Below are 22,393 nucleotides of genomic sequence, written 5' to 3'. Positions count from 1 at the left end.
TTTTTTTAAAGTCTAGCAGCCGACGCTAAGATTTTAAACTAGCTTTTGGGATCAAATAATTTGTTTAACATAACAGCTGTAAACATTCAGCTTTTGTGTCACAAATTCAGCATTTGGATAAAAATGTAAAGACATACTTAGGGTTGACTAATTTATACTATGTGTAATGCTAATCATTGATACGTTCAATTCTTCTGTAAGAGGATGACAGATTAATTAACATACATAGTAAAATACTAGGATGTTCAAATTATTTTTTAAAGCAATCTTTGTAATCTTCGATTTGTTTTAGAGCAATATAATTTGTTTTAACTAACAGCTGGTTAAATATAAACTATGGAACTATGAGGTTATTTTATTTACTCTTATTTTGTCATTGATTATAGGAAATGAGTAAGATTAGTAGAGATAATTAGACCACAGTTTAAAATAGTTGAAACCAAAATTAATTAAACCACAGTACAAATCGAGGCTTACACGCTTACACGAGTCTTAATAAAAAAGGATAAATGCAAATTATTTTACTGCTCCACTTTTCAAGGAAAGATTAGAAAAATAACAATGTTTACATGTTTTAATTCTCCATGGTAGCTTTTTGTTTACAATTATGTTTGTCTGCTTGGCTACGTCCAAATTCACCAACATTTTTGGGGTCGTTTCTAATGTCCAAATTCACCAACTTTCTACCTGGAGCAGGTACGATATTTCTCCCGGCGGGCGGGGAAGGAATTCCGAATAGTTTGCCCTCGCCTGCTCCGTCTCGTCTCGGCGAGAGTGTACTGCTTAGCCCTAATAGTACTGTTTAAGCTGTGATTGTTTCAGGCAGCTTTAGGTTAGGTTAGGTTGGGTTAGGTTTGGTTAGGTTAGGTTTGGTTAGGTTAGGTTAGGTTAGGTTAAGTTAGGTTACAGTACACTCTCGCCGAGACGAGACGGAGCAGGCGATGGCAAACTATTCGGAGGGAATTCCTTCCCCGCCCGCCGGGAGAAATATCGTACCTGCTAAAGGTAGAAAGTTGGTGAATTTGGACATTAGAAACGACCCCAAAAATGTTGGTGAATTTGGACCTGGCCGTCTGCTTTAACTTTGTTTGGATTAGGCCCGGAAATATTGATGTTACAAAAAGAAGATCAAGAATAATCAGGAATCACGCTTTTAAATTACCACCACAACCTCAGCCGTGTTTTATACAAAGATTGAACACAACGTCAACATTGACCTAGGATACTGCAATTAGACAAACCATCCTTTTATGAAATCGTGTTCAGTTGTGGTTACGTTTGAGGGAGCCCCCAAACGTGAAAATATCACTTTTATTTTAACTATGAATATATTGTAGTTTAAATTAACTAATATGGGAAATTACGATGTACATTTATTCAATGAGGGTGGGTAATTATCAAGGATAGAACTGATAATGGTATGGATAATAAACATTGACAATTACGTCATTAGCTTTACTAGCGTGTTTACTTTTTATATTCCTGCTACATGTGACCAGTTCTTTTTTCAAATGAATGTTATTTGAACCAAACAGCTGTTTCAAAAGAAACTGTTATTGTTTTTACTTTTCTTTGTTTACACTTATTTATTTAGCAATTGGTGTGACGATTAGTTTTGATGTTAGGACACCAAAGTTAAATTATGTGTACTATGAATTTTATTGGATATTATCGTTTTATTTTAGGTCGTTTCTTTTCAGACCTACTGGAAATTGTGTATAGTAGTTGTATTGTGGTGATAATAATTAATGAAGAGGCAGGTATGCTATGGAAGGTAGTATCGTTGACTAGGTCTATACACTTCTCAATTGACTATTACTCTCTCTACTGTAGCACAGAAAACATACTACTATTCCGTGACTGTAGGCTACTTATAATCAGTGTGCGTCTGTGCGAATCGGCTGCCTCACTTCAACGCTTTTCACATCATAAAAATTGCAGAATTGCTGTTTTATTGTAAAACTAGCAACAGTGCCCGTTGTGGTTAAATACAACGGTCTCTAGTAAAATAATGGTTATGAAATCCACACACCACTTTACTCACTAATGTTAATGGTACAGTTTAAGCACATAACATTAGAATCACACATTTAACATAAGGAACACACTTTAAACATAAATACAAATTGTAAACAACAACATTTAATTTTTTTTTTTTTTTAACTTTATTTAATTTACAATCTGTTCAAGTTGAACAATAAGCAAATGATATAAATAGTAATATACAAAAATAACTTGAAGAACATGAGCTAGTGATTGACCACCGTCAACACTAGCAAACAAAGAGAATTTTGATAACACTTAGCCGAATCTGAATGGTAGGTCCAATATCGTATGTCGCTTCAGTCTGTAAATGGTGTTGTGATTGTCCAATAAATTAAGTGCAAGATGATTTGAATGATTTTCCAATTTTATAATGTATTTTTCACTATATTTTGTAATTTCTTCTTTTACTGTTCGAATTTGAAGATCATTGTGAAGTGTTCTGTTGGTAACAAACCAAGGAGCGTTGACAATTTTACGTAATAATTTTGATTGGTAACGTTGAATAATTTCAATGTTTGAGGTACTTGCTGATCCCCAAAGCTGAATACCATAAGTCCAAATTGGTTTTAAAACTGTTTTGTACAATAACAATTTATTTTGTGTACTGAGTTTTGATTTAGATCCAAGAAGCCAATTAAGTTTAGTTGTTTTTAAATTTAGATGCTGCCTTTTAGTCCAGATATGTGCCTTCCAATTAAGCTTTGCATCTAAGTGCATGCCCAAGTATTTTATTTCCGTTACTTGAGGGAGGTGAATATTGTTCATGGATACTGGAGGACATGTAGCCTGATTTAAGGTAAAAGTAATGTGTGCTGATTTATTTTCATTAATTTTGAACCTCCATGTTTTAAACCAATGAGAAATTTCATCCAAGTTTAGCTGTAAATTTGCTGTAGCTTGAGCTGGATTGTCGTGGACAGATAAAATCGCCGTGTCATCCGCAAATGTAGCAACCATAGTGTTTACACTTTCTGGTAGGTCCGATGTATAGAGAATATACAAGTATGGTCCAAGCACGCTTCCTTGGGGGATTCCTGATTCTATAGGGTAAAGGTCAGTTAAGTAATTTTGATGTTTAATTTGGAAAGTTCTGTTGGTAAGATATGATTTTAAAATAGGAAAAACTGAATGGGGTAGTAACTTCTTAATTTTGAATAGTAAGCCAGAGTGCCATACTTTGTCAAATGCCTGACTGACATCAAGGAAAGCGGCAGAACAAAATTGTTTGTTTTCCAAACAGTTTCGAATTGTATGAACAACCCTATGGACCTGCTCCACGGTGCCATGTCTCCGTCTAAACCCGAATTGGTGTCCTGGAATGACGTCGTCTTCTTCAAAAAGAGCTTGTAGTCTTTTGAGGAACAATTTCTCAAACAACTTGGACACTATAGGCAAGAGACTTATAGGTCTGTAGGAAGTGATTTCATGAGGTGGTTTTCCTGGTTTTGGTATAACAATTAATTGGGCTTTCTTAAATTGAGTTGGTATGTGGTCTAGTCTCAATATAGAATTAAAGAGAAATGCAATAAAAATGATTCCTTTCCTTGGCAGTTCTTTTAACATTTTCCCAGTGATAGAATCGTAACCAGGAGATTTTTTCGGATTTAGCGATTTGTCAATGGTTGCCTTAATTTCTGTAGGTCTGAATTTTTTCAGAGGAAAGTCAAGTTGAAGTGGAGAGTCCAAGAATTCTATTATTTCTTCTTCATTATTGACCACACCTAAATTTGGCTTGAATACATTGGAAAAGTAATCCCCGAAAGCTTCAGATTTTTCTATGTCACTCTTAGCCCAGCTTCCATCCGGTTTACGAATTGGCGGGATTGAAATTTGGGGTTGCTTCAGCCTTTTTGTTACTTTCCATAACGAGTAATCCGTAGCTTCCGTAGCCGACAAAGATTGAGTATATTCTTCAAACCATCGGTTTTTTGTGTCGTACAATAATCTTTTCAAATTCCGTGCTGCTCGGTTAAAGTTGGCCTTATCATTTGGGTTTCTTGAGTTTTGCCAAATTCTTCTGAGTCGTCTCTTTTCTGCTATCTTTTTCTTGATATGAATTGGGTAGCCTAGGCCTATTTTCTCTGATTTTTCATGATTAGGTAGAGGTGTGGATTCTTTGGCAGAATTTTGAATACAGTCAACAAAGTGATCAACAGCAGCTTCTACATTTTCAGGACTACGTAGCTGTATGTGTAAATTTAAGTTTTGATTTATAAAATTTCGAAATTGATTCCAGTCCGTGTATTTATTGAAAAATACGTCCCCTGGTTCTTTGTGAAATATTTCGGTACTTAAATTTAACATAACTGGTGAATGGTCAGAAGATAGGTCAAGACAAGATTTTACTTCAGTGTAATTTTGGTTAATACCTTTTGAAATAAAAAAGTCTAACAGATCAGGGATTTTTCGCATATCAGTGGGCCAGTAGGTAGGTTCACCAGTTGAAAAATGGGTGAACTGATTGTCATTCATTAATCTTAAAAGCTGTCTGCCTCTGGGTGTAGCCAAACCTGACCCCCATTCTTGATGCTTTGCATTAAAATCACCCCCTGCAATAAATCTATTACCAAGAGTGTTGAAATACTGTTCAAATTGATTGTAAGTTATAACATGCCTTGGAGGGCAGTACACAGCTGAAATTGTAATAGGACCAAGCCAATCTTCTAAAACAATGGTGGAAGCTTGAAGATAATCTTCCTTAAAACATGGTATTTCATAGTGTTTAATCGTGTCCCGAACTAGGATTGCAGTTCCTCCATGTGCAGTGTTGTCAGGATGATTAGTGTAGTACAATTTGTAATATGGAATTTTGAAATAGGTTCTATCCGTAAAATGAGTTTCCGAAATAAGCAATACATCTAATTTGTGTTGGGTAATGAATAATTGAACCTCTTGGCTATGCTGAGCCAAGCCATTAGCATTCCATAATGCCACTTTAAGGAGAATATTCATTTTAGGCGGGCAATAACAGTAGTAAGAAGATTAAGTAAGGTATTAATCTGTTCTGCTTGTTTAGATAATATGCTCTCAAAGCGTGAGAAACAATTTTTTATAGTCTCGGACAGATTGTGAGGTTCTGTGGTTTGTTCACTAACATGATGATTACTGGTGTGGCCAACTTCACTACCATTCCGCGCAGTTTGAGCAAATGTTACCCCTTCTTTTACTAATGAACTTTTAGGCAAGGTATTACTGGTACTAGAATTGTCTTGTGAAAGACTCTGAAGACCCAGATTGCTTTGATTATTACCAAGAGTCTTTTTTCTGAGAGGGGGGAACTGCTTATTTTGTATATCTCTATAAACAGGGCAACCTTTGTAATTTGCAGAGTGCTTTCCTGAGCACAACACACAAGACGGGGGTACATCAGGTGGCTTAGGGCAGTCTTTGGTATCATGTTCCTGTGTGCATTTAACACAACGATACTTGTTGTGACAGTAAGATTTAGTGTGCCCATACTGCTGGCAGCGTTTACATTGGACAATTTCTTTCTTTTTCTGAGGTGGTTCAAATAAAACCTTAGCATTTAAAATGAATTGTGTTTGAAATATGTCCTTATTATTGTCGCTAGGCTCTAGGTCTATGAAAAAAAGAGACATTGGTTTCTTCGAAAATTTGTTCCTTACATTAGTTATATTCCTTACCTTGTGTCCATTTTCCTCAATAGCAGCCTTCAAGTCGTCGATGCAAGTTGAATAGTGCATTCCCTTCAGTACGACCTTATAAGCACGTTCCTGTTTCAGCTGGTATGTATGGAAACATACATTCAAATCTGTCAGCCCACGCACTATTTTCCTGTAGTCATCAGAGGTTGCAGGAAACAATTTAATTTTGTCTTGGGGAAGGCATTTGTAGGAATATCCATCGCTTGTCACCATCGTATTCAGAGATCTGATCATGGGTGCAAAGTTCGTAACGCCGGGAAGAAATATTGGTGGTGGTTTTGACTCTTTAGGCTTGTTAGTCACAAGTTCATCTTCCATTGCATCGGAGGACAGTGGTGCAAAATTGTTTTTGAGAGTAATTCCTTGTGAAGAACCAACATTCTTTGCTGTGGTTTGATGAATGCGATGGCGTTTTGGTCCATGTTCTGGTAACAGCATCAAGTTTCTTTTGCCGTTTCTTGATACAACAGTTTGCCAGTTGTTTTCTGAGTCTTCTTTATTACATTTGAGATCATCTTCACCGGTGATTTGAGAGTTTGGTATCTCTAGAATAACACTTGGTTCGTCTATCAATTGAGTATAGTCATGATCTTGTGCTGGTCCCGTTGCCATAGTTACAATAGGAAACTATACTAACCTTAATATATTTAACAAGTAAAAATGGTAAAAAAGTCCAAGAAAATTGAAACAAACACGGTTTTTGCTGATTACATCGTAAGTATGATCACTTTAGAACAAATTGAAACAAAAACCAAACGGAAATTATACTGAAATTAAATAAAATAGCGAATATTTTCTGGAGGAAAAAATAAACCTGTGTTCCTGCAAAAGCAACAGCTGGACTATAACAACATTTAATCAAAGAAAAATTAATTAGATAACAATATAACAATAAGCTGTTGAATTATTAACACATGTTTCGTATGATTGGATTATGCATACTGGTAAACCAATTATTGCCATCTATAAAAATAATTGGTTTTTCTTTTCGAAGTCGGGTTAGCTCTTCTACCTGACCGATTTTCGTAATTTTTGCCTTAAACTAAAGGTATGGACGTGCCGCAGATTTGTCATCAAGCATCGGCATTCATTTTGACGTATATTTCGAGTTATGCACAAACTGCCTCCCGGTTCATTTCTTATGGGAGTTAAATTTGGTTTTTTTCGAGTTCAATGTTTCGCAGGCGGGCGATGGTTTACAGGAGGGCTTTTCTACCTGCCCGATTTTCATAATTTTGGTCTTAAAATAAAGCTAGGCAAGCACATATTTGTCATCAAGCATCATCATTAATTTATCTAATGTATTACTCGACAAAACAATTTTTTTTCTCTTCAATTAAAAATGTATTCTAGCAGTTCTAATTACATTATACATTTTGGTCTCAAAATCTTAAGTGAAATACCAGCTTTCATTTGAGCTATTGATTATTAAGATCGGACTACCTAAAGCACACTGCTGAATCACGAATCAACAATAAATACAATCGTTTTAGTACCTATCTGCAATCAATGATACGTAACTCTATTTTTATTTAAGGGATTTTACATGTCTTGGTCTTAAAATACTTCAAAGGCTTTCACTTGAGATGTTGATAGTTTTAAACAGTTAAGTTCAAGATACTGTATCGCTCAATCAGAAAATATAAATTTGATTATATCTTGGATATGGAATTTAGTTTTAGATACATTTACTTAATTCTAATTACGTTATTCTATTCGTTATTACGTTATTCTGTTTTGACCTAAGAACCTTCATTGAAATACCAGCTTCCATTTCATTAAAGCACACAGCTAAATCACGGCCAACACAAATTGTTCAAAAAATTGATTACTTATCACCGATTTATAGCCAAATGATCTTGCTTGCAACCTCAACAGTACTTTCATAATTATTTGCAAATCTTCACAAATTAGGCTATCCAATGACCTATTAATTAATGAAATCGGTTCAGTAGAACTGTAGATTTAATTGTACAAAGTTTAACAACAGCTTTAATTCAGTATTTTCTCACTACTATAAACCTGGAGGCTGCTTAATTTGCAAATAACTTTAAAGCGGCGAGGAAATCGACCAAAGTGGAAGGTAATATTCTGAAAGAGAATAGAATTTCCTACAAATTACTATTATGAATTTCTTGAATATACTCAATAAAGGCAGCCTAAAGTTGGCTACAAATATAAAATTGAAAATATAAACCTGGAATAAAAGGTTTTAAATGTATTATTTTTATTTTTATTTTTTTACTTTAATTATCTAAAAAAATCAAACTTTCATAATTATTTGCAAATCTACACAAATTAGGCTTTCCAACGACCCATTAAGTAACAAAATCGATTTGGTAGAAGTCTAGATTTAGTTGTACAAAGTTTAACAAAAATATAACTAAATCAGTATTTTCTCACCACTATAAATTTGGAGATCACTTAGATTATTGCCAATCTCTTTTAAATGGAGGGGAAATCGACCAAAGTGAATGTGATATTCTGAAAGAGAATAAAATTTACTACAAATAACTACTATGCAATTTTTTAAAATACTTAATAAAGGCAGCTAAAAGCTGGCTACAAAATAGAATCTTGAAAACAGAAACTTGAAAAACCCAGTTTTTAATGTATTTTTGTTATTTTTAATTTTTCACCACAAATATTTTATAAAATCACAATTTCATAATTATTTGCAAATCTACATGGGTTAGGCTTTCTAATGACCCATTAATTAACTAAATCGGTCCAGTAGAAGTCTAGATTTAGTTGTACAAAGTTTAACAAAAATATCCCAAACTCAATATTTTCTCATTACTATAAATTCGGAGGTTGCTTAGCTTTTTTGCAAATAACTTTTGAATGGTGAGGAAATCGACCTAAGTGGAGGGTGATATTCTAAAAAGAGAATAAAATTTCCTACACATTGATACCATGCACTTCTTGAAAATATTCAAAAATGGCAGCTAAAAGTCGCGCCCAAATAAAAAGTGTGAAAAACGCCGTTTTCAATGTATTTCTTATGGAAAACACGTTTTCTTTAATTTATCACCATAAATCATAACAAAAACAAACTTTCATAATTATTTGCAAATCTACACAACTTAAGCTTTCCAACGACCCATTAATTAATAAAATCGGTCCAGTAGAACTCTAGATTTAGTTGGACAAAGATTTTTAAAACTGAATTATATATAGAACTAGCTGACCCGGCGAACTTCGTATCGCCTAAGTTATAGGTTTCCCCTAAGACAGACCGATGGAAAGAAAGTACCGTTACGTTTAATATTCAAGATGATCTCGTTCGCATCGCTCAATCACGTCCTGGTTGAAGTTCGTTCGCTACGCTCACTCACCTTTGGGTTGGAGCTCGTTCGCTGCGCTCACTTGCCTTTAGGTTGGAGCTCGTTCGCTACGCTAACTCGCCTCCAGGTTAGCTCGTTCGCTACGCTCACTCACCTCCAGGTTGAAGTTCGTTCGCTACGCTCACTCACCTTTTGGTTGCAAATTAGCTGTTGTCATAAATGTAAAAGAAATAATAGTGCTGCACCCTGTTGGTAATCCTTGTAACTTTAATGCTATTTAATTGAAACAGCTATTAAGATTCATTAATTCCATTTCTCATAAGGTTAACATGGGAAACTCCAGAGCCACTGGGGCGGAGCCCTTTTAAGAATTTCGAAACGGGAAATAGTTTACTTTCTATTCGCATACGTACAGAATTTACACACCAAATTTCATAACGATCGGTGAAGTCGTTCCGGAGGAGTTTGCAGACAAACACTGTGACACGAGAATTTTATATATTAGATAGATTATCGGATTTAAAATGCATATCGTATAGGCCGTATCAGGTATATATATATCAGGTATATATTATGATGGAATAATAGCTATTTACATTACAAGTGTAGTAAAAGCGTTTTTCTTGCGCAACGTGTAACGTACAAGATTTTACCTGACCCGACAATATACATGGGTTTACGTACAATTATTTTTCATTATCCATTTCACTCATCGTCTAACAGTAACGTTTTTTTTACAAACAAAAGCTAGGTTAGGAAACTACTTCAAAGCATAACAATAACATTCAAGCGCACAGCTGATTTCTAGCGTTGAACGTCGATGCCTCCATAGAGGTATATTTTTTTAAGTTAAGCATGTTATTTAAATGGGTTTCATTACATCACCGAGTGAGTTTTTTTTCAACTTTACATCACTCGAGAAGTAAGGAAGTTGTATACATCACGCTTGGGATAGGGAAGTTTAACATGGCGGGTTAGGTAAAAACATATTTGGTCACACAACATTTGTTTACAAGATGATTTTTCACATTAAAACTGCAAGAAACTTTGTCTTTACATGTGTAAACGGTTTTAACTGACTACTGAATTCCCGTACGTAGGACGGGCTAACACCTCGTTTTTAATAAAATAATTTATAATACAAACGAGAGCTCGCCCCGTGGTAAAAAACTTGACCAAAATTATGTATTGTGAAAACTTCTCTACATGTACCCCATGCTGTAAATAAAACATGCAATTAGAATTTCTTCCATAACCTTCGTTTGTTACAACGCACGTGTAAATCGGCAGAGTACACAGTATTTACACTGTTTCTTGTTATTGTTATTGATGTTATTTATTTACACTGTTTCTTGTTATTGTTACTTTTTTCACAATGTTGTAACTGTTGCAATTTCACTCAAACTGTCCACCACCACCACCAAACTTCTTACTCATTTATTGATTTTTTCTATTGTATTATATCTTGTTGCATGTAAATCTTGTCTAATGTATTGTTTTGTAAAATGGCGATTGCCGTCGGAATGAATAAATTAAAATGAAAATGAAGTAACATGATCAGGCTAGTTGTCATAAGTTCCAAAAGCTTTTTAATATATAAGATTCACTAAAGGAATAGCAAACTTTTCAGGCACATGGGAAACATTTCATTTAACACAACCTGCATATAAATCTGTCCAATAGATCTCCTGATCTCACTCCTATTAGGCGTAACATTTTACCCCATGTTAAATTGTCAATAGATTTTTTCTGTTTTTATAACACATGGTCAAGTAATATCTGAAATCGAAGAAAAATTGACAAATATAGAGACAATTTCATTTGGTACCAACCGCGTGTAATTCAGTCCAGTAGTATGGTCAGGCTAGCTGTCAAATTTTGTCCCATGTTAAATCTCCAAAAGAAAAGTCTCCAAAGTATTTTTATAAAATATGTTCCTAGAGGTCGCACCGTGGTTGAAAACCCAACCAAAAATATGTAATGTATAGACTTCTCTATTTTCCCCACACACTGTAAATAAAACATGTGATTGGAATATCTTCAATTTGTTTTGATTTTATGTTTATATTTTGTTGTTATTTCGTCATCACCGTGGCAACCTATAAGACCCATGTTTTTTTAAGATTTCAAATTCATTTTCATGCTTATTTGTGAGCCTAATTCAATTTATAAAGGGGTTCTGCACATCTACAGGTAAATATCTTTCATTTGATACCAACCGCGTGTAATTCGGTCCAGTGGTATGGTCAGGCTAGCTGTCATAAGTTTTGCAAAAGTTTTTTAGTATATAAGATTAATCGACACACTATACTCAAAATAAAATAGATTGTACCTATCACATATAGAATCTTATCGTTTGTGGTAGACACGCATAAAATCGACGTAAAATAATTATCGAAACTAAACACAACCAGACGTGTTCGCATGACTGCTAAGTGCTTTTATGGGGGCGTGTTGAGAGTTAGGCCCAAAGTGGCGAGTGGTGAGTGAGCACGCAGAACTAACTACAGGCGACCCGATCCTACCCTGTAATATAGTGTAGTATCGTTATCGAGCATAACCTCTCCCAGTACGGCGCTAACAGATACCTTGCATGTGTTATTTTATAGCCTTGACTATGGATATGACTATAAATCTTAACACATACATTGTATTCGTGTGAAGTTGTATTATTAAATCAAACATATTATGTTTATCCTTTATGTCATACCAATGACTATAGTCGATAGAACTATACATTATCTTGTAGCCAATTTTAGATATAAGACATTGAGCATCAACCACAATGAGTGTGAATAGAATGTAGGCACATACTGATATAAAAACACCTATGATATAAACAATCCAAACTAAAATATTAGTTTTTTATAATATTTTAACCCATAAAAACTATTATTGACCAATAAAATAAGAGGAAAAATTTAAAATTTATATATGTTTTATCATATTTTTACGCAACGTTTAATCTAAATGGATAGTTAGATACATGCTAACTACACTATGCATAGCGACCCCCTCGCCCTCACAATGTCTCCTGTCGTGGATTGCACTGGCTTTGGTTGTCGTCGCCGACATTCTCTTATCCGCTAAACGACCAAGTTAAATTAACAAGGCTTAAAAACCTTCCCAATTTTAGTGTGTGCCCTCAATTTGCTTAGACTGATAACAGCCAGGCCTACGCACAGGCACCTGCCCATGTAGGCCTATCCCATAAGTAAGGCAAATTTTATTTTATTTTAGAAATATTGTACTGTTAAGTTGTATAGCTACTCTCTGTTTTAGTTTATATTCTTGGGATAAGTAAACGTTTTTCATTTTCTTTTTTCATTTTCATTTTTCAGTACATTCTACGATCGGCAAATGTACTGTAAGTTCTAATAGCTACCAGCTTGTTTGTATTGATGGGATACCAATGATAATATAAAACCTTCCATTTAATCACTGTAAAACGGTTAATCGTTTATGTATGAAGGCGTCTTTCTACTATTTTCCTCTTGGGCTGTCAAGGTTGCCATGTGAAAATTTGAGAAAATATAAATAGGCCTAGCTTATTGGTTTCCGTAGAAATATTTAAACGTTTCTATGGTAACATTTTTATGATTACATTTTAAAATGGATTTTATTTAAATTTTTACTTACCATACAAAAGAGACCAGTAATAAAGTTGAGCATTTACAATTTTTAGATATGCTTTGGTTTACTATATAAATAAAGTATAACTAGTGGCTTGTAGGGACATAAGTCCCTAAAAAGCTCAAATGGGAAAAAAAATTATTGTAATATTTAAACGAACTCAGACTCAAATTATCTATGTGTCAGGATAGATATCCCAGTACAACATATCTTTTGTGTAAAAAAAGTTTGTCTTTGTTTGCTTTTGTTGATGTTATTTTCAATAAAGAATTTGAATGATTCCAGAGGTTTAACTGCTAAAGGCAGCAAACACGTATATGAATAAATATTAGTTTATTAAGGTAGCTTTGGTTTTTTGGTTAATGTTGATAAAAAGGCTTCCCCGATTGAAATACAGTATTGGAAATTGTCTTCTTTAAATAGGAAAAGGCAAAAAATGGTGTGTTGAAATAAACTTAGTTCTTGGTCAAACCGCTAAATTAGCATTCCTACCCTACCCAGTTATTATTCCTAAGTCTATGCTCATTTTGTAAATGTTTAACAAAATTAGTCTTAAGTAAAGGCATCCCATTGACAGAACTTAATCCTAAATTTGTTTCTGATCAACATTTAAAAAAACCACTATTAGCCTAGTGTAAGTATATGTGGTGGTAATCCTCCTTAAGGTGCGATTGATTTACATAATCTACCAAAAAAGGGCCTAACCAACGTCTCTATTAACTACTAAGTACTAACTATTTTGCGACTGGTTAGGGTTCCATTACCCAGTTATCAAAACTAATCACGACATAAATATTTTTGGTTAGTTTTAAGAAATGGAAATTACCTCATGTTCTACTGTAATAGGTTCTCCCTTTACCGTGCATGCTAGGCTATATTATTTTGAACCTTTTTTGCTTGGAGCAACAAAGCACTTAAGTAATTAATGAACAAATACCTGGACGAACCTACTTCATCTTTATTCCCAAATTGTTTTCTAAGGGTAAACGTTGAGGTTATTCCACTTCATACAAAATATTGATTAAACACTACAATAAATCTCAAATATAAATGTTAGTAAATTTACAGAAAAGTGTGGAATAAATCTTTAACATATGTTTTGAAATAAAAACAAAGAAGATCTTCATTTAATCTGGAATTGTTCCATTAATCTTGAAACTTGAAAACAATTTATTTCAACTTTGACATAACTAAAAAGTCTTGATTATTATGGGTAACGTTTTATATAGTATAAATTACATTGCAGAATTGACTGGCAAATGAGTAATCCAAATGTAATATTGCTTAGTTTCTTAATGATAAATCACGATCAGCTGTATTGTAGTAAACACAAATCAGCAGTAAATGCTTCTAATGCTGGTCTTATGGAGAACATTTTACGTTATATCTCGTTTTCTGGTAACTTTATGGGAATTTCACTATTTTTCCCTCCGTCACGGGGTCGAGACCTTTAATTTGAGCCCTCTCCCGTCATTCTACGACTTCCCAGTCGCCCACAATTTTGACGCAAAGAATCGGCTTACGTAATTAATATATACATAGATGATAATATTATGCACAAGTTAATAATGAATAAATAATGAATGAATGATAATGAATTATGATTGGGTATTTAATAGTTTGTGACTATGTTAATAACTATAACCCTATAACTAAATAGACACGTATTTACACCAACTTTACAGTAGCTGAGACAGTAGGCCTTATATGCCTTGCAATCAAACGGTTGCCAGTTCGATCATATGAAGAGTCAGAAGCTTTTTGATATTTAGAAACTGGATACAGATGTCCTTTTTCACTGGGTTTTAAATAAAAGGTCGTAGGTAAATAAACACAAAGCCTTAATCAGTAACAAAGCTTCACAGATATATTCCCTCTATTCTACAGCATCTTGCATTTATTATATAGCTTAAAATACGCATCTAGGTACTGATGCTGCCTTGATAGGAATGAAAAAATAGTATGGGCTATTTCGTACCTCGCGCCGAAAATGAGGTTTTGGCGGCTCGGTTCAAGACGATGTCGAGAACTTGCAACGATTGAGATCACCACATTATACCATATTACCACTATTCACCACAATATTAATGCACACTGATAGTCAACAAAACTACAACTTTAAGGTTATGTGAAGAAATAATTCGAGGAATCAGCAAAAATAATAATAAATAGTTGCTAGGCAGCGGTAACAACAAAACAATATTGCAATGCTATGGATGCTGATTGTGTATTTAATATGAATTCATGTGTTTAAGTAAGTAAGCGGGCAGCTGATTCTGCAGCCCTAGGGATGTAAAAACCTGCTCGGTCCCCAAATGACGATGACAGCTGGCATGGCCAGGAAAACGTAGCTTTCAGCCACCAATTAACGTAAGTAAAACAGCTAAAACATCATAGTGTGGTGAAAAATAATTTATGTCGCAATATTAATAATGTATACATATTTAAATAGCTTATTTCTCATATAGGAAATTTGCTAAAAGGGATTTTAGGCCGTAGAGACACCACTGAGACACCAATGGTTTGGCGATTCGTTCAGTAGAACCGGGTTCAATCCCGCTTATTACCAGAAACATGATAGAACTACAACATGGAATGAACTTTCTCTAAATAGAACTGACTCCTAACCCATAAAATGGAGTGGTGTGATAGGTTGCTTCAACGACAGGTATAGTTCATAACCGATAACACAATATACAATAGCAATAAATAAAGAACAGTCAGGTATTATCTGTTTTTACCCAGTATGGAAATATTTACCTTCAAAATACATTGTTATATCAATCGTGTTGTTAAATAAATGAACTGACCAATCGGCAAACTGGGATATTTTTAAATAACGATTTCCCTATTGTAAATCAAATTTAATAAACCAGGATAGGATATTTTCAGAAATACTCGTGAGTTCAGTATATTATTATTATTTTTAAACAAACAAATCAAAGTGCATTGTTTAATATTTACATTCTTTTATTCATTTATGCTGAGTGAGGAGTTTTAACCTAAATAGGTAAACGAATCATTTAAATTATTGTATTTTACTTCTTCATCCAGTTTATTGAATTTTATTGGATTCTATTCAAAGTCATTACATAGTTGGTAGAAATTTTGAATTTCTTCTAATCTATGTATTAATAGACAAAGATGCTGTTTCTTAAAAATCTTTTTTCTCACCTCGATCTCGTATGCACCGCAGGGAAGATCTACGCATACTTTTAGAAAGATACTTTCCTGAAGATGTGAAAAATCCCTTTATAAATTAAAATAGGCTCAAAAATAAGCACAAAAATGAATTTAAAATAAAAAATTACATGGGCATCATGGGTTTTATTAACGAATTATAAACAGGAAATAAAAACAAATGGAAGAAATTCCAATCACAAGTTTTCTACAGCGAGGAATGAAAATAGAGAAGTACATTACATATTTTTGGTCGAGTTTTTCAACCACTGGACGACCTCTTCTAGTTATTATTATTAGACACTATGCCATAAACTGGTGCAAAAGGAGAACAAATTTCGCTACTGAGGTGTAAGTGTTCAACCTGGGCCCTTTTGAAGCGCCACTGGGTTGCGATTTCTGTTTTATGAAAGGTAGAGAAGTGAATCTCTTTCGACACCTAGTAGCATCGGTCCTCCCATCAGCAGTCTCAGCGGCGCTGTATATATGCCAATGCGACTCTACCACTTTCCTGCGAGAACCAACCACCTCTCTATGTAACTGGTGATAAGTGGTGAAGTAGTACACAAATCTGGAGTAAATATCCATAGTTAATTAATCTTTATAATGATGTTAACATGCATTAATAAGCATTTAAATAAATAAAAAAATGTGTCAAGTTACATTGGGTTGTATAAACAAATCGGTGTATTGTAATTAGGTGTTTTCCTCTTCCTAATTATTACTATTTTCGTTACAGTGTCATCAACACAAGGCGTGGATTAGTTGAGAAGCATGAGGCATTAATATATTAACTTAATACAATAAAACTCTTTTTTGTACGAGCTTACAGGCTAGTAAGAAACTTTGGAAAAACACCGGAAAAATATTATTAAAAATCGACGAAGCTGAATTAAACCAACACTGAAAAATAAACAAATGAGAAAAAAACTATTCCTTAAATGTATTACAAAACATTTTTAAAAATCTTGTCTTACTAATATTATAAATGTGAATGAATATGTTTATATGTTTGGTTTGTTTATTTATTTGTTTGTTTGCTTGTTTGTATATGTTTGTTTGTATGTGTTGTTTGTATGTTTGTTTGTATGTATGTTTGTTTGTTTGAAGTTCAATCACGCATTAACTACTGGTCGGATTGAGCTGAAATTTGGTATGATGATAGCTTACATTTCCAATTAACATTTAGGCATACTCTTATTTCAAAGATACTTTCGGGCTCCACCCCAGAGGCTCTGGAGATTTCCATGTTAACCTATAAGTACTCATATTTAAAACTAATTAAAGGATTTTACCAGCTGTTTCAAATACACAAGTTGGTTCTATGATATTCAATGGCATTAAAAAGTTATCGGGTTTACCAATAGGGCACAGCACATTTATTTTTTTTTCATTTATGACAACAGTTAATTTGAACCAAGCAGCAACAAAAAGCTATGATTCACAATGAGAATTTTACTTTTAGCGAATTTCCCTATAGGGAAGTAGCTATTACCGTAGGTCTCATGGTAAGACTTAAGCCCGGGACCGATTTAATTTTTCATTTTGATGTCCCCAGAGGCCAAAAACACCATTCGTTCAAATTTTTATATATCTATATATATATATATATATATATATATATATATATATATATATATATATGTGTCCATCCGCACGATAACTTGAGTAATTTTTGTCCGATTTTGATGAAATTTGGTTTGAAGGTGTAAGGCGGGATAAACTTGAATGAGTTCGCGAACCAGCATGATCGGACTATGGGAACGGGGGTTTATGGGGGGTTTTATGGGGTAAAAATAGGTTTTTCCCATTTTTGACTCTAAAAACACCAAATTTCTAAATTTCTTTTCAAACCATTTTGTAGAGCTTAAAAAAACAAATAATTTGGTATATTGAAGCGTTATTATGCGCCTAATTGTTACGGAGAAAATTCAAAAAAATTGTAATTTTAAAATTCCCATGTTATTCTTATGGAGCAGAAGTCAACTGTTGTAGTTTGCTTGTTTATGAAAATATTTTAATCAAATTTGGAAAATACATTAACTTCTTACTAAACCACAGTACCTTTTAACATTTTACATAAAAAAACTTGTTTACCCTCCCTGTTGCAGCAAACCTAAGTACTCATTAAACTAATTCTGTTTAAATAGGGAATAAATGTGATATTTTTAAGGAGACATTTTAGTTTAAATCCAATCAGGCAAATGGAAATTCGCTAAGTCTGCAGGTTTGCTGCGGCGGGGGTATTTTCTATTGTTTAGGTGCAGTGGTAGAACTTATACCCATGGTAGATGTGTTATACTATAGTATACCGTAAATGAAAGGAACCAAATTTTCTTAAACCCATTCCAAACCTCCACCCATTGCAAACGCAGAGCACGAGTATACACCGTAACTGCAAATAATAGCAAATAATTGCAGTAACTGCAATAATAGTTTTATAATTATAGCCAACCCCGTACGAAGGACGGGTACTCTACTAGTAATTCATAATTGTGATCCAATATCAATCTACGTTGCGAACATTACAGAAAATATTCATCAACCCAGATTAATTAGGATTTTAAATCGTCCAGATTCAAAAAAGTCCGCATTGAACTATATCATCTTAAAATGAAAGACAGTGCTCCTAGGACTGTTTAGATATACTTTGTATAAAATAAAACACATTTTTAAAAGCAATAGACTGTATAAGTTAATCTTATTTTTGTATATACAAACAGTACTTATATTGCACACTGCAGTAGAATATATTAGAGTAAATTTTTATGTGTACAGCTGCGTAGTTTGCAAATTCCTAGTTTTAATGTATGAAATGTTTATAAAATGCTGTCAAAAGGCTGTCTAGATTAGGGGTAGTTCACACTAACAGATTCTAAATTGATGAAGGTTTACTCTAGTTAATTAGTTAAACACTAATTAAATAAACTCATGAAAATTATCTTTTCGAAAAACTTCACTCCGATACAAAAAAACATATCAAACAACGTTTTATATTCAAACTACTTCAATAAAAGAATATAAACTATTTCAAATTTACAAACTGGACAGTGGACATGGGAATTAAAATACTCAACAACTCATCAACAAATTGTTAAAAACGCTCTAAAATAAGTCACGACAAACATCTTTGAATCAATAAAACTCCGAGCAACCTCATTCGCCTGATTGAACACCGCGTTGACGATTGACGATAAAGCACCTAACTACTCAAAGTCGAGTTCTTTTCACCGTTTGGAACTTTGAAAAGACGCAAGGGCAAATAAGGTGGGCGGGGTACATCGATCTGGGACCGGCAAATGAGCAAGATTCCTAGCAAAAAGGCTGACGTGATAAAACCTTTAGAGTGAGAGAGATAATTGATTAGCATGTGTCGGGTGGTGGGGGGGAGGGGGTTGAAGTGAGAGGGGTGCGGCGCGCCGAGGCGCCGCAACGCCAGTATGGAGCGCCGCGGTGGTTGAAGGCGGTAGCGTCGGACGTTCCTCACCATTCTATAGAAACTATCAACTCGCGTAAGTGACGGTAAAATGTAACCAACTTGGCGAAATGTGTCGTTCGTGAGTCGTTACTTGGTGGATGTGTCAGCAATGGAGTCTCTACTCAACTTAGTTTTGATGGGATTACTGGCCCTCTTGAATGGTAAATTTTGTGTTGAGTAGTTAGTGTGTGGTATTTTAACATTGGGTACAAAAAGTTAAGATTATTGTTCAAATAGGTATTTCATAATTCTGTATCAACTTTGGTATCTACTAAATACTTCTTTTGCAAGTAAAACTCAGTAATAACAGTTCAGACAAACTTCTGGTACTGACACAACAATTAAAAATCACTCGATATAAAATTATTTGTAAACCTTTCTCAAACCTATGGTTGTACAAACCATTATCCATTTGTGATCCTCTAATTCATTTTTATTTAAAGAATGTTAGCATTGCTTCAAATATACGAATGTCAACGGTTGTATAGTGAGTGCCCTATATATTTTTCATGAACAACGGCATCATTATTTTTTCTGGAACTGATATTTCCCTAAGTAACTAACCAACTTATTGTCTGCATAGAGTTTTGAAGGAAGTATTTACCAATTAGTTATGCCCTCTTAATTTTAATTCAAATTAATATTTAGAACCTTCTCAAATATGTAAGAGAATATCTTCTTGCGAAAATAGCTTCTATTAATTTAACGTTTTTAAATAAAATTTTTAAAACTACTTCTCTTAATCTGCCATTTGTAACCTCCGCCACTCCTAAGCAAGGTATGAAAATTAATTGCATTAGTTCATGAGACAAGTTTAGTGCAGCTTTATTAGTTTATTACTTCCACTGGGTAATTTACTGGAAAGGAAACAATAATGGTAATTAATGAGGCAAGTTTGACTCCAAAGTTGAGAATATTTATCAACGTTAGGCCCGAACGTAGCAGAACATTTTTAACAAAGTTTTTACGCTTATTTATAACCGGGAGAAAAAGAATCGTAACTACTAAGTTGTTAATATCCATTGCGAATCAAGAAATTTAATATTTAGATATGTCATAGTCATTATCTTTATTTAATAAATGCCATAGAATATATAAAACGTATATAGCACTAATTACCAACCATGAGCAAAATATCGCTGGCAAAGTGGCATTTGTTCATTCTTAAAAATCTAGCTTCAATAACGATAAAAAACACATTTTGTTCCGTTGTTACTAAATTCATTGTTTTCTAATCGAATGTAGAGGTACTTCATCTAGGTTGTAGGGTTAAAATAACCGTGGTGTTACTACTTGTAGAGGGCCACCGTTAACTGTAAATTTACAAACGTTTACATTGGTCAATGTCAGAGGTTAAATATAACCTATGACATGTATTTATCTAGTAAATGAACTGAATAGCTATATGACTTCAGCCAGAATTTTAGTTCTTTAGTTCTTTATTTACATGAATAATATGCGAAGTACGTGTGAAACCAGTGTTTGATAGCCAAAGGAGCTGTATTCCACCACTTGGTGTTATTTGATGGAAGATTGACATTAATTTTTACCAATTGATTGAATCACTATCCATTCTCATCGAGTACAATGAGGGGTACGTCCTGGGATACGTTCAGGGATACGTCCTGGGATACGATCAGGGATACGTCCTGGGATACGTCCAGGGATACGTCCAGGGATAGTCCTGGGATACGTCCAGGGATACGTCCAGGGATACGTCCTGGGATACGTCCTGGGATACGTTCAGGGATACGTCCTGAACGTACTGAACATCTTGACCATATGAGTTAGTAAATACAAATCTCCCAACAACTCAGTACATTTTGATAGTCCACAGCTTTCTTTTATCTGTCGTGAGCTGCGTAGGCTAGAAATCATAACTGTTTAAACTTTTCTTTGGGAAGGATTTTAATAGAAAGTTCAAATAAATAATAAACACAGTGTTAATAGTTGTTAATGTTAATGAAAGTAAATGTTTGAGTGAAAAAGTTGTTTATTACTCGGCTCAAAACCCAAATATTTTCCTAATTTTATAGACTAATAAAAACGTGAAATTCAGTAATAAAAGCCTCAACAAAGAATTCAATTTTGTTATGAAAGCATTAAGCAGGATTGGAAGATTGGAGCGGTAACAGAACAGTAATCTTCTAAGAGATGCGATTTGATTGTAAACCTTGCCTGTTTTATGGATTTAATCCATTTACTCCTAAATGGACCGTTAAGTAATACTTACATGGAATACTACAAACAGTCCATTAGCATTGTGATCTGACTATTACGTCTGTAAAAGAAAAGTATTTTTTTGTTGAAAATCGTTTTAACCACTTACACCAACGAAACGAAATTACCAATTAATTAATGTAGAACTGTACTTATTTGTGTGGAAATCATTACATTACGTTTGCAGTTGATTGTAACAAATATATAAAATAGATTGTATAATGTAGTATGAAACTTGTGTATACCCCTTTTTGTTTTATATTTACAATCTCTGTCCGAATCAATTTACAAAACAGTCTGAATCAATTTCTCCGATGTTCACTTAGACCTATATAAACACATCTGACGTATAGAAATATTTCCAGAACTCAAAGAGTCAATATCGATTTCAGGTTCAATCAAGAAACGTCAAATATTTTCGGAATACAATAAATCACAAGCCGGGCAAGGGATGAAAGGATACTGTAGCTAGATAGAATCATATCTCGGACGAATGAAATCCGGGGCGATTTTGGAATAGTGTAATTTAACACGACCCGGGCATTATCCTGACTTATGCACGTTTGACTTTAATGGACATCTTTAAAATAATAAATTTGGGAACATGCCAACGTGTGTACCTAATTAAAAGTGATTGAATAATTGTGATTTTGAAAATAAAATTAAAATGTGTATTTTACTTTATAATATTGTTTTTACAATTTTTTTAATGCTTTTTTTTGACTGTGGAAATGTAAGCAAGAAACTGAGCCTGTTCCAAAATAAAAATGTAAAACTTACGAAGAAAATGTTACTCAGGCCCATGAATATAGTTGAGGAAAATTTCTTCGTTTAGAATGAACTTATGTTATCCAAAATAACTGCTGGTAAAATTAAATATTTTA

General features: G+C 33.8%; 1 protein-coding gene across 1 annotated transcript in view; it reads left to right on the top strand.

Annotated features, from left to right (window-relative positions):
* The first annotated feature begins 19,266 nt into the window (after positions 1-19,266).
* Positions 19,267-22,393, top strand: part of LOC128989976 (uncharacterized) — a 163,268-nt gene continuing 160,141 nt past the window's right edge. Inside the window, exon 1 of the mRNA XM_054412159.1 lies at positions 19,267-19,450. Coding sequence (XP_054268134.1) covers positions 19,399-19,450 — 52 coding nt within the window. The 5' untranslated portion in view covers positions 19,267-19,398. The remainder of the gene's footprint in view (positions 19,451-22,393) is intronic.

The sequence above is a fragment of the Macrosteles quadrilineatus genome, unplaced genomic scaffold (genome assembly GCF_028750875.1).
Source record: "Macrosteles quadrilineatus isolate MER2022 unplaced genomic scaffold, UCM_ALF_1.0 Scaffold_3__2_contigs__length_128488019, whole genome shotgun sequence".
NCBI lineage: Eukaryota > Metazoa > Arthropoda > Insecta > Hemiptera > Cicadellidae > Macrosteles > Macrosteles quadrilineatus.
Note: the sequence above shows the minus strand (reverse complement) of the source record. Positions and strands in the feature narration are given on the sequence as shown.